Source organism: Xyrauchen texanus, chromosome 23, assembly GCF_025860055.1.
Source record: "Xyrauchen texanus isolate HMW12.3.18 chromosome 23, RBS_HiC_50CHRs, whole genome shotgun sequence".
In the NCBI taxonomy this organism is placed as follows: domain Eukaryota; kingdom Metazoa; phylum Chordata; class Actinopteri; order Cypriniformes; family Catostomidae; genus Xyrauchen; species Xyrauchen texanus.
In genome coordinates this window covers 31,302,737-31,314,716 of record NC_068298.1, presented here as the reverse complement: position 1 = coordinate 31,314,716, position 11,980 = coordinate 31,302,737, and the positions used below count along the sequence as shown (strand labels likewise).

At 41.9% G+C, this 11,980-nt stretch overlaps 1 protein-coding gene across 1 annotated transcript in view; it reads left to right on the top strand.

Annotated features, from left to right (window-relative positions):
- Positions 1-3,125: 3,125 nt before the first annotated feature.
- rxfp1 (relaxin family peptide receptor 1) overlaps positions 3,126-11,980 on the top strand; it is a 107,189-nt gene continuing 98,334 nt past the window's right edge. Inside the window, exons 1-2 of the mRNA XM_052154490.1 lie at positions 3,126-3,241; positions 6,461-6,610. Coding sequence (XP_052010450.1) covers positions 3,199-3,241; positions 6,461-6,610 — 193 coding nt within the window. The 5' untranslated portion in view covers positions 3,126-3,198. The remainder of the gene's footprint in view (positions 3,242-6,460; positions 6,611-11,980) is intronic.

The window sequence follows — 11,980 nt, the reverse complement described above, 5'->3', positions numbered from 1 at the left end:
TTGTCTGTAGACAAAAAATTTTTGCTAATTGAAAGACAGCTCAGACATTTTCTCCCTACTATCATTACAAAGCGCTGGTGTTAAACACGCTTATGGTTTCCCAGTTTCAGCCATTAGAGGCGGTAAGCTTATGAATACAAACTTCAAAGACTGTGCTGCAATTTGCTTTGGCACCAGTCAAATGTGTTGTGGACCAACAGGCCCTTTCGGTCAGTAACTCCTCTAAAGAGTTCGAACTGGGCATGTCAAAGGTCAGCCTCAAGCCCTCAGAGGGTTATGTGCCCAAAATGCTGGCATCTCCCTTAAGGTTTCAGGTTGTTACCCTCCAAGCTTTCTTATCCAACTCTTCACCTTGAGTTGAATAAGGCTAAGAGAATGCATGCTCTGACCTTAGTACATTGAACAAATTAGTCCAGTTCAGGGTGTCTGAGCAACACTTTGTTTGATTTGGTGGCCTGTTAACAGGGTTTGGTCATCTCCAGGCAAATAATTTCCCACTGGGTCATTGATGCATTTGCGCTCACTTATGATTAACAAGGCATACACTGTCCCATGGGTGTTAAGGCTCATTCCACTGGGCATGGGCAAAAGGCATGTCATTAGAAGACATGTGTGTGGCTTCCCCTAACACCGTTTTCCAGGTTTTATAACCTGAATATATCTCCTCTTCCTAGATTTTCACTGAGAAAGAGGGCTGACTGTCCAATGTTCACTGACCAGTGTGTTAGTGTTGTTGAACAGGGTGTTGGTCAAAAACTGTTCTCTCTATTGCCACTGGTGTAAATGAGAGCATGCAAGCAATGTGTAACACGGTTCAAATGGGCAAGGAGGTGGGACTGGGCTGAAAAGTCAAAGTAATATTTAATGAAACAAAAAGACACCAAACACAAACACACACGGCAGCTGTGTGTGGCTCTCTCTCTCCTGAACTGCCACATCCGGCTTGGCCTTACCCTCTCCTCGGCAGATTAGCCAGATTTCCGAGTCATCACACAATGTTTCACCACTCTGTTGGCTAGTGTCATTGTACCAAAGCTGTTGGCCAGGTGCTTGACTGTCCTGCTCCCCTCAAAGAAACTTCCCAATTAGTGAGAAGATGTTTTAAGAAATGGACCACTGCCCTGCGTGGCTTGTGTCTCTGCCTTGACAATAAGTAATTTGGTTTATTGTACTGCATTTTCCTTAATAATTTATAAAATGATGAGGTGGTTATAGCAATCACCTTTTACTACCCTGTCGGCTAGTAGTAGTGCCCTATCAGTAGCATGGCATTATGATATACGGCTCCCACGGCATCAGCTACTGATACAGTGTCGAAGAGGCCTTGATTACTGGTGTTACCTTGGTTCTGTGAAAGGTGAGAACAAGATGCTGCATAGTTGTGCCACACTACTGATTTGTCTCTGTTGAGGAACTGAGAGATGCTCTGCCCTTCCTTTAGACAGAAAATTCTGATGATGTGGTGCTGGGCTCCATTTTATATGCCCGCAATGACGCAAGCAGAGGGCAGAGCACCACACGTCTCTAGCCAGTGAAATTGGCGTGATGGCATAGGGTTTCAAGGTCACTTGAGCTCCCAGGCCTTTCCTTTCAGTGAACCAAGGTTACACCAGTAACTGAGATGTTCTGGTGTACCACTGTCACTGCATATTTTGGATTTCTCCCTTATTTCCCTGATCCTTTCCTGGAGTACCACTAACACTACATACAGTATTTTGGATGTCTCCCTTATTTCAAACCCTCATTTCAGGTCATTGAACACTCTTCTAATTAGCTAATTATTAGAATCAGGCATATTAGCTATAGGAGACATCCAAAATATGTAGTGTTAGTGGTACTCCAGGAAAGGATTGAGAAACACTAGCCTAACATATTTAGAATAATTGCCTCATGGACTCGTTTCACAGAATGTGATTTAGAAGTGTAAATCAAGCAAACTTTATTAAATGGAGTTTTATAAACTAGGTTCGGGAGGAGAAAGGTAATTTAATCCGACCATTCACATCACCAGAGTAAGCGTATATATATGAGTCTTCCGGCATCCCTCAACCTCCCCTTTCTCCTCCTATCTATTTACTAATAACTAATCTAAGTTTTTTTGGGGTATATTATACATTACAATATAAAAATTACAATATAATACTCATTACGGATAATGAGTATTAAAGCCGATGCGTCTTACAATTTATCAGCCAAATATATGAAATATTATGTATGATTTACCAAAAATAAAAGTGTCAGGATGAACACAGAAAGTGAGGGGAGCATCCCAATTAATAGTTTTTATGCCACAGTTTAAAATAGGCTGGCTTTATAGCAAGTGTTATGTCGGTAGCCAAGTGAGCAGCAATACGCAGACCCAAAATTAAAGGGAAATTATTTAATTAATCAGTCATTATGGTGATAAAGAAAACGAAAGCGTTCATATAACGTGATATTATTAACTTACCTCTGTATCTTCTGTTGGCAGTGGCACTGGTCGACCGTTGAAATTTAAAATGTTGCGAGACCAGTTTTAACCCAACTGGGTGCGTTATTATAGAAATAACCCAACAGAGCGACCCAATATGTTTAACACAGCTCGTGGGTCAAATAAATAACCCAACGTTTTTTGGTGTGTACATTTCAATAAATGCAATTTTTTGACTGTGATTTATGTTTTGAGTTCTAAAAGTTCCTCATTTGCTTCAAAAGATCAAATAAAATATGCCTTTAAGTGCTTTGCTCAGGGGCTCAACTCTGGTAGCATATGAATCAACCCTTCTGGGGCTAGAATATGCGGTATGCTCACAACCTTAGTTACCATTCCAGATCTATTAAACAGTACACGTACACATTTCAACTTTAGTTTTCAAAGAACTTGTTCATTGCAAAACCCCCTCCCCTTAGCGTCTGAGCATGTGTGCGCCTGCACTATCTTTGCGGTCCATCCCTTTGTTGCGCGGTGGAGCGCGCTGAACATTACCGCGTCGCGCGCCGCGCTTCTGATTCGGCTGCTGTTTAGATTCCTCGCAAGTCACGGAGCGGTCTGACCTGTCCTGTTCATGTATCTTGCCCAACTTGCTTTTTCTTTGTTAAAATCTCTTTGCATCAAGGACGGCTCTTTCTGTTCTTATCAGTCATCGGTAGAGAAAGCGAAAAGGGGTTTGAACTGTTGTCGGGTCGCTATTGCTGATCACATTCTCAGTCGCCGTTACCATGCAAGTTCACATCGCCACCTTCCTGATGTGTGGAGTGTCGGGTGAGTTATTCTGCATCAACTGTAGTTTTCCCTCATTCATTCTAGTGGGGAAATCAGTCTTGATTTCACAATTTATTTGACAACATTCCGATTTGACTGTGAACAGTTTAGGGGTCATTCATAGGCTACCGAACGCGTTTTTGCGGACGCCTTTGACCTTCGCGCTTCCACGTTTTTTAGACGCCGTCTTAAGATAAAAATAACTTTAACATTGAAAAACGTGCCGTACTGTAACCTAAGAACGCGTTCGCTCTGAACGGCCCCATACACAGCAGTGACCGCTTAGAAGCTCGGTACATTTTCAACATTTGTATTATTAATATTACCATTATTATTATTATTATTATTATTATTATTATTATTATTATTATTATTAGCCTACCATGTAAACAGCTTGCATGTTTTCATCGCTTTTCACATACCAATTAGCCCAGTTCTGTTGTTACCTTTTGACTATTCAGCCACTAAACAACAAGTTTACTATAATGCCCTCTATTAACGCGCACGTGATGCCCCAACCTGTCGCCTTAAGTCAAATGCCCAGTCGGATTACGTTTTGAAACACTGCCCTTCCACGCAATCAGCGCATATATATATATATAGATTGTATATATAGCCTATATGTATATTTGTTTTTTGCAAGATTGCTTTTATTGGCGCATATCTAGCTGAAATGCAATTTAAAAGATTAAAATGATGTTGCTTTAAAAAAAAAAAAAAAATCTACCCTGGAGGCTACGTTTATATCACTCACAAATAATGAATTCCATAACACGCTTTATTGACAGTCTCATTATAATAACAGAAACAACAACTTAATCACAGTTTATTTATCATATTGATTGTCTCTGTGCTCTACAATGTGTACCACTTGTGGTGGGAGATTTTCATTAGACGCACTCAAAAGCTGATAAACTAAGTCTATTTCTAGATTCCAAGCATGACTTGTTACAAATGTAATGAAATTGTGGTCATCAGAGGGATCTCTTCTTCGATCCTACCTAGATGAGCAATAAAGGTAAGAGAGCGAATAGAACAGACAGATGGGTGGTTTGCACATAGAACTGATATAAGAAAGCTATGGCAGTAGCTTATGAATTTATTTAGGTTTTACCATATTCTGTAGAGGAGAATGAAAAACAAAAACACAGAAAAACTTCTGGCACTCAAAAAATCTAAAGCAGTATGGGGGTGGGGGGTGGGGGTGGGGTGTACTTGCTTGTTTGGTGGGAGGGATCTACACCCCTTGTCAGGCCTCTTCAAAGAGTACCTTATTATAGTATCTCTCATATCTTAATTGGGATCTGATTAAGATCTCCAGCTCTAGCCCGATTTTATAATCATGTTGATTACTGTGACAATTTAAACACTGTGCACCTTTTTTTTTTTTTTTTCTATTATTTTAATAGGCATTAGTGTCTTTAGATTAATAGTCAAAGTGCTCAGTTATTATCCTTCAGACAATTCATGGCCTGTGCATGCCATACAGTTTGCAAAACAGGGCTTTATATATATATATATATATATATATATATATATATATATATATATATATATATATATATATATATATATATATATATTAGAAAGTACAGCTTATAAATGACTTACCTTATAAGGAAGGTCATTTATAAGCTATATTTTCTAAATTCTTCATGTTGACCACAACTACTTCTACACTCAAAAACTAATTAATTACCTTTACAGTGCTTAATTTAAGTTAAGAAAGTTTTTACAAGCAATTTAATGAAGTTACTTCTAATTAATTAAGTTTCATTAAACCAACATAATTTAGTTGGTTTAGGTCAAATCAATTTAATATAGTTGTTTTAACTCAACTTTATTAGGCTAATCAATCTAAATATTTTTATGTTGGTCCAATGTAATTTTTTACATTTACTAAGGTTTATTTAAATCATTGTCTTATGTTGTTTCAAATAATTTTTTTAACCATCTGTATATGCCAGGTAAACAACTGTAAGGACACTGAAACTGTTGCTCTGTCAATTTGACAGCAACTGCTTATAGAGCTAAGCTGCATTCCAAACAAACATCTTATGAAAGTGCAAGTCCATCCTCATCAAAAGCACTAGTCTTCACCACAATGGTAACCCCCAAACTCCAGCCAAACAAACACTACTTTTAAAAATGTTAATTCAGAACAGTAAACATGAACAAAGCTAATCTTTTTCTTATTTTGCTCAAAAATGTATAAAATAACACTTAGTATCAACATCAAGTCGCCTGCAAAGCATGCGGGGAAATGGCAATCCCCTGTCCAGTTTCATCAAAGCTACAAAAATATTAATGTAGATCTTACTCAAATGGATTAAGTAAACTGAAATTTTACAAACTGTACACTGAATTTAACCTAATTAATTAAAGACTAAATGTTCTAGAATTGTGTTGCTTTAAATCATTTTAATTAAGTAAAGTGAACAACATGCAAAAATGCTTTTTTTTTTCTTTTTCTTGTTTTTTGTATGGTTGGGCTGGTTTATTCATAGACTTATAGGGTGCCTTGAGAATGACTCACAGTAATTTCAACAGTCATATGGAACAGTACTGATGAAATTTTGAGCAGATAATAATAATAAGACGTTTCTAAGGTCATGAGAACAGTTTCAGTGTATAGCTACTGCTCAGGGCTAAGTGCTAATTCTTCCCGTCATTTTCAGCATACATTTTTTGACGTTATTGTGTTTCAAGGTGATTTGTTTAACCACAGAGACATGATACTGAATGAAAGTAAGTTGTGGGTAAAATATCCTACCGTTTGATGTATTATATGCATACACGTGTAGGCTACTGTTATTTACCTTTCGTTGTCATTTTCTTGATCATGCTTGAAATTAGTCTGACATTATGACAAATGTTCTTATGCGGAGGCCATCAGTCATACTGGTCAAAATAGAGTTTAACCTGCAGTTCCTTTCCATTCAAACTGATTCATTTGATTAATCAGTACATTCTATAATTTAACACTTTTTGCATTATGAAATGCTACAATGCATTTAGTTTTTGAGTATTGCTCAAAATGTGTCTACAATTTACTACGTTTGAGCCTTATGGAGCAATAGTAACAGCAATTGGAAAGGTATACATTCCTCAAAGCCCAAGAAACAGTATGCATGAAATAGAACTGTGGCAACAATGTATCCTGAGACTGAATATAATGCTCAACTTCTTTCTTTTTACTTGTCTCTGTCTCTTCTGAAGTGGTGCTGACCATGTTTAATGTATCAGAGGATCGGGCACACTGCCCACTGGGCTACTTCCCCTGTGGTAACCTCAGCACCTGCCTTCCTCAGCTGCTACACTGCAACGGCATGGATGACTGTGGGAATCAGGCAGACGAGGAGAACTGTGGTTAGTTCTGGTTCCTCCGTCTATTTCTTAAGTCTTTTCCCAGACTTCCTCTGTTTTTCTCTCTGGTTCTTCAGTGCTCTACTTTTCGCTTGCTTTGTCTTTACATTGTCTCATTTTTTGATGGCAAGTCATAAAATATGCATATGAGCACTGACATAGGGAACACACATTATGAGCCAATGATAATATAGTTAGATTTGCTTTCTTGTTTTCTCTGCCTTCTTCTTTTCTCTTCTTTTGCATTCTCTCTCTGTTAGGTGCAACAGAGTGTCTGTTGAGTTCACTTCATCTGCTAAATATTGTCTAATGATAATATTCAATCAAATTAACACAAAGCCTTGCTATCTATCTGTAATTCGCAGTTATTCAAAGTGTTGTCATATTTCATTTTACAGTTCATCAATCTCACAAAAACAAAAATTAAATAGCAGTTAAACAGGATAGTTTAATGTGGGTTTAGAGCTCCAACCCTGAGCACTAAAAATTGATTTTCACAGGATTATGCTCAGAGATATCAGCTGAGAGAGTACCACTGAAGAACAAATTAAGTTTTGTATTATCCTACCACCTCAAAATCGAGGGTTACTGCCTTGATAACGACTAACAGCCAATTATTTATTTACAAGAGAAAAACACAGTTCTGGTTGCCTTGGGAGGAGACACTGACTAAATGTGTTGTAATTTCTCATTGAGGCTTCAGTAATCAAGTACTCAAGCATGTCACAATGTGTTACAGTATACTAGCCTTAGAGCACCTACATTTTTGTGGCATCCATCATTTAGAGTCCATTTGACCCAGAAACACATTATGCTCTAAAGTAAAATGAAAGTCTCAGCTTTCTAACAATACAATTATTATGTTTCTTCTTCAAACCATTTTTGAGATACAAACATTTAAAAGTTGGATGATCTAGTCACTTAAATGCTTTCCTTTTGAATTCAGTGCATAAAACTCAAAATGTGTTTCCAGTGCAAAATGTTGCTAGAAATAGGGGTGCATGACATTAGCGGCCAGTATATTAGTGGCCAGTTTCAGCCATTGTTTTGACATGCCATTCCTCCAAATTCTGTTCATGTTTCATGAAGTAATAAGCGAAAACATGACAAAAACGTACATTATATACAACATATACATTGCCATGTTTTCACTTATTATTTCATTAAAATTAAAAAGGCATATCATTACATACAGCAGATAACCCCAATTAAAACAAGCCCAAACACAGAGTGAGGTTTGTGACTGAACTAATGTGCTTTTTGACATTTACTAGGGAGTCTTTTCCAACGTACCAATGTCACAGATGAGAACTGTGGCGTGCTTCTATAAGTTTGAGTGTGCACATGTGACCCCACACACACACACACACACACACACACACACACACACACACACACACACACACACACACACACATGTTGGTGCAGCTATCCTTATTATGACTCTCCATATACATTTATATTTATACAGTATGAACTAAAGATTCTATCCACTAATCCTACCCATAAACCACACACACACACACACACACACACACACATGATGGTGCGGCTATTCTTATGAGGACTCTCCATAGAAATATTGATATTTATACTGTATGAACTATAGATTCTATCCCTTAACCCTACCACTAAACCGCACACACACACACTCTCCACTATTGCACTCAAGAAAATGTGTGTTTGCATTGTGTTTTGTTGTTTAATGTTTGTTACAAATCTTAAATAACAGCAGATAAGAGTTAATCAGATTATTTATTTTAGCTTTTAAACAACATCTATTTTGTTTCTAGTGAATAGTTTGTAATGAATTACCTAGCAGCATCAGTTTAAAGGATTAAAAGTAAAGTTAACATTTATCGGTATCGGCCCAGAAACTCAGTGCATACCTAGTGACACAAAATGATGGAACAGGTCAATTTTAATATATGAAACCCATTTATACTGTGTGTGAAAAACATCATGGTTACTGTTGTAACCTCCATTCCCTGATGGAGGGAATGAGACGTGTGTCTAATGTAGTGACACAATGTAGTGTATGGTCTTTCTTGAGAGCCTCACATACCTCTGAACTTGAGAAAAGGCCAATGAGAAATTGGCAGACAGAATTTGCACATCCCACCCCCAGACATACGGGTATAAAAGACGGGATGTGCCTCTGTTCAGTTAGGTTCTGCACTGAGGAGCCGAGAACAAGGTTTGGCCATTACAGCGGCTTGGTACAGTGTTGTGGCAAGGGGGACACAACGTCTCGTTCCCTCCATCAGGGAACGGAAGTTCCAACAGCAACCATGATGTTCCCCTTCTGTCACTCACTCGATGTTGTGTTGAATGTAGTGACACAAGAGGTCCCATTTAAAAGTGCCATGCACTAGACCGTGTTACGTGAACTGTTGACACAGATGCAAGCAAGCTACTGCGTGCTAGAAGCAACTGTATCGTCCGCACGTAACCACCCCCCCAACACCCCAAGAAAAGGTGTCATATACAGACCTTAGGTTCCCAGCACCCCCTAAGGGGGAACAAGCGACATGACTATCATGGGAGCAAGCCGGCCAGCCGCGGTTGTTTCTCGTAATAGAGCATAAAGAGGCTGGGGCTATATTAATGCTATGAAATGCATCGGGGAAGGCAATCCTTTCCATTCCTATTCTTTCAGGGAGGAAAAGCCCCTCCAGAGACCACATCCTGCCCAGACTGCAGGGAAGTGACATGTGGCCAATACATCACATGGGTTGTCAAGGCACACGTGGAAGTGGTGTGGTGGTAGGTCCTACCTGATGAGGGAGGAGCTCTACAATCACAGCAACCGGGGGCAGAGGGACTGCCCAAGGGAGACGCGGATCCCCAACAGGGGGACCGTACCACGGAAAATACATCACAGGGAGTTGCCTGAAGAGGGAATTAGGCCTGTGGAGTACCCCAGTACAGAGCACTTGTGGCTCGTAGTGGGTCTGTTCGCAAATTCCTCTGCTGAATTCGCAGGCCAGAAGGCTAGGGAGAAAGGACATACAGGAAGCGAGAGCTTAGTGACTAACCTGGGAGAGAGAGCACACTGGATCACTTTGGCTAGGTGCGTAACCGGTCGGCTGTTCCGTATTACCGAGTTCTACCGGCTCGGACTTGACAAAACTCGTAATGAGACTGACTCAACCCTGAGATTGTAGAATCTCGCAAAGGTTTTGGGTGTTGCCCAGCCCGCTGCTCTGCAGATGTCAGCCAGGGAGGTGCCGTTGGCCAGTGCCCACAAGGATGCCACACTTCTCGTTGAGTGTGCTTGAACCCTCAAAGGGGTGGGCACGGCCTGGGTCTGGTAGACCAGGGAGATAGCGTCAATGACCCAGTGAACTAACCTCTGTTTTGAGATGGCGTTCCCTTTTCACCATCCGCCGAAGCAGACAAAGAGCTGCTCAGATCATCTCTGCGTGCAGTCCAAATAGATGTGCAAAGCCCGTACCAGACACAGCAATGAAACTGCTGGGTCTGCTTCCTCCCGGGACAGCGCTTTAGGATGACGTACGTATCTGCCGGACCGAACTACAGGTATCTGCCGGACCGAACTACAAGTGTCGCTGACCGAGAACGCTTGCAGGTCCCAAACCCTCTTGATCAGGAGGGCCATCTGAAGGAGTGGGCCTTGAGCTCAACTGAGTCAAGCGCCTCGAAGGGGGGTCTCTGAAGGCCCGAGAGGACCACTGAGAGATCCCAGAAGGGGAACAGGCTTGGCTGGGGAGGATTCAGCCTCTGGGCACCTCTAAGGAACCTGATAATCAAGTGGTGCTTACCCAAGGACTTTCCATCCACTGCGTCGTGGTGTGCCGCTATAGCAGCTACATACACCTTCAAGGTGGAGGGGGCAGCCTCCCCTCCAACCTCTCTTGCAGAAATGAAAGCACTGACCAAACTGCGCATCTCTGCGGATCTTCAGGCTGGGAAGAACACCAATTTGCGAACAATCGCCACTTCAGGGTATAATGTTGCCTGGTAGAAGGAGCTCTGGCTTGGTTTATCGTGTCTACAACCGCAGGTGGTAGGTCAATCAGATCTTCCACGTCCCATCCAGGGGCCAGATGTGGAGGTTCCACAGGTCTGGGTGCGGATGCCAGAGGGTGCCCCGTCCCTGGGAAAGAAGGTCCTTCCTCAGGGGAATTTGCCAGGGAGGTGTTGTCACGAGGAGCGTGAGATCCAAGAACCAAATCCGAGTGGTCCAGTAAAGAGCCACTAAGGTGACTTGTTCCTCGTCCTCCCTGATTTTGCACAGCACCAGTGCAAGAAGACTCACTGGGCGACCTAAGTCGCTGCTGACTTCAAAGGAGGAGATGGTGGGCGAGTTGTGGCAAATGACGAGAGCTCACGCCACCTTGGCAAATTATGTACACTACCATCGCGGTGCTGTCTGAACGGATCAAGGTGAGCTTGCCACGGATCAGTGGGAGAAACCTTCGCAGGGCAAGGAATACAGCCAGCAACTCTAGGCAGTTGATGTGCCAAAGCAGCCGAGGCCCTATCCAGGAGCCAGCGGCTGCGTGCCCATTGCACACAGTGCCTCAACCCCGTTGAGAGGCTTCTGTGGTGACTACGACACATCTGGACACCTGCTGTAGGGGGACTCCACAGAAAACAGAGGTCTGTCCAAGGGTTGAAAGTCTGACAGCAGGAAGGGGTGATTAAAACACGGTATGTGCCATGGCACAATGCCCATCTTGGAACCCGAGTCTGAAGCCAGTGCTGAATCGGTCTCATATGCATCAACCTGAGCGGCACGACCTCTGCCGAGGATGCCATATGCCCCAGGAGCCTCTGGAACTGTTTTAGAGGAACCGCTGAGCCGGGCTCGAAGAGAGTGAGGCACCTGAGCACTGACTACGCACGCTCGTTCGTAAGACATGTTGTCCTAGAGACTGAGTCTAACTCCATGCTTAGAAAAGTGATGCTCTGAACCGGGGCGATCTTGCTCTTTCCCCAGTTGACCTGAAGCCCTAGACGGCTGAGGTGCCTGAGCACCTGGTCCCTGTGAGTGCATATTAACTCACGAAAGTGAGCTAGAATGAGCCAGTTTTCAAGGTAGTTGAGTATGCGGATGCCCACTTCCCTTAGTGGGGCAAGGGCTGTGACCTACATAAAGACACGAGGGGACAGGGACTGAATGGGAGGACCTTATACTGATATGTCTGGCCATCAAACGCAAACCGTAGGAAGGGTCAGCGTCGAGGCAAGATAGAGACTTGGAAGTATGCGTCCTTCAGGTCTACCACTGCAAAGAAATGTTGATGCCGAACACGGTTAAAATCTGTTTCTGCTTGAGCATTTTGAATGGAAGTTTGTGTAAAGCCCGGTTGAGAACTCACAAATCCAATATTGGCCGCAACCCAC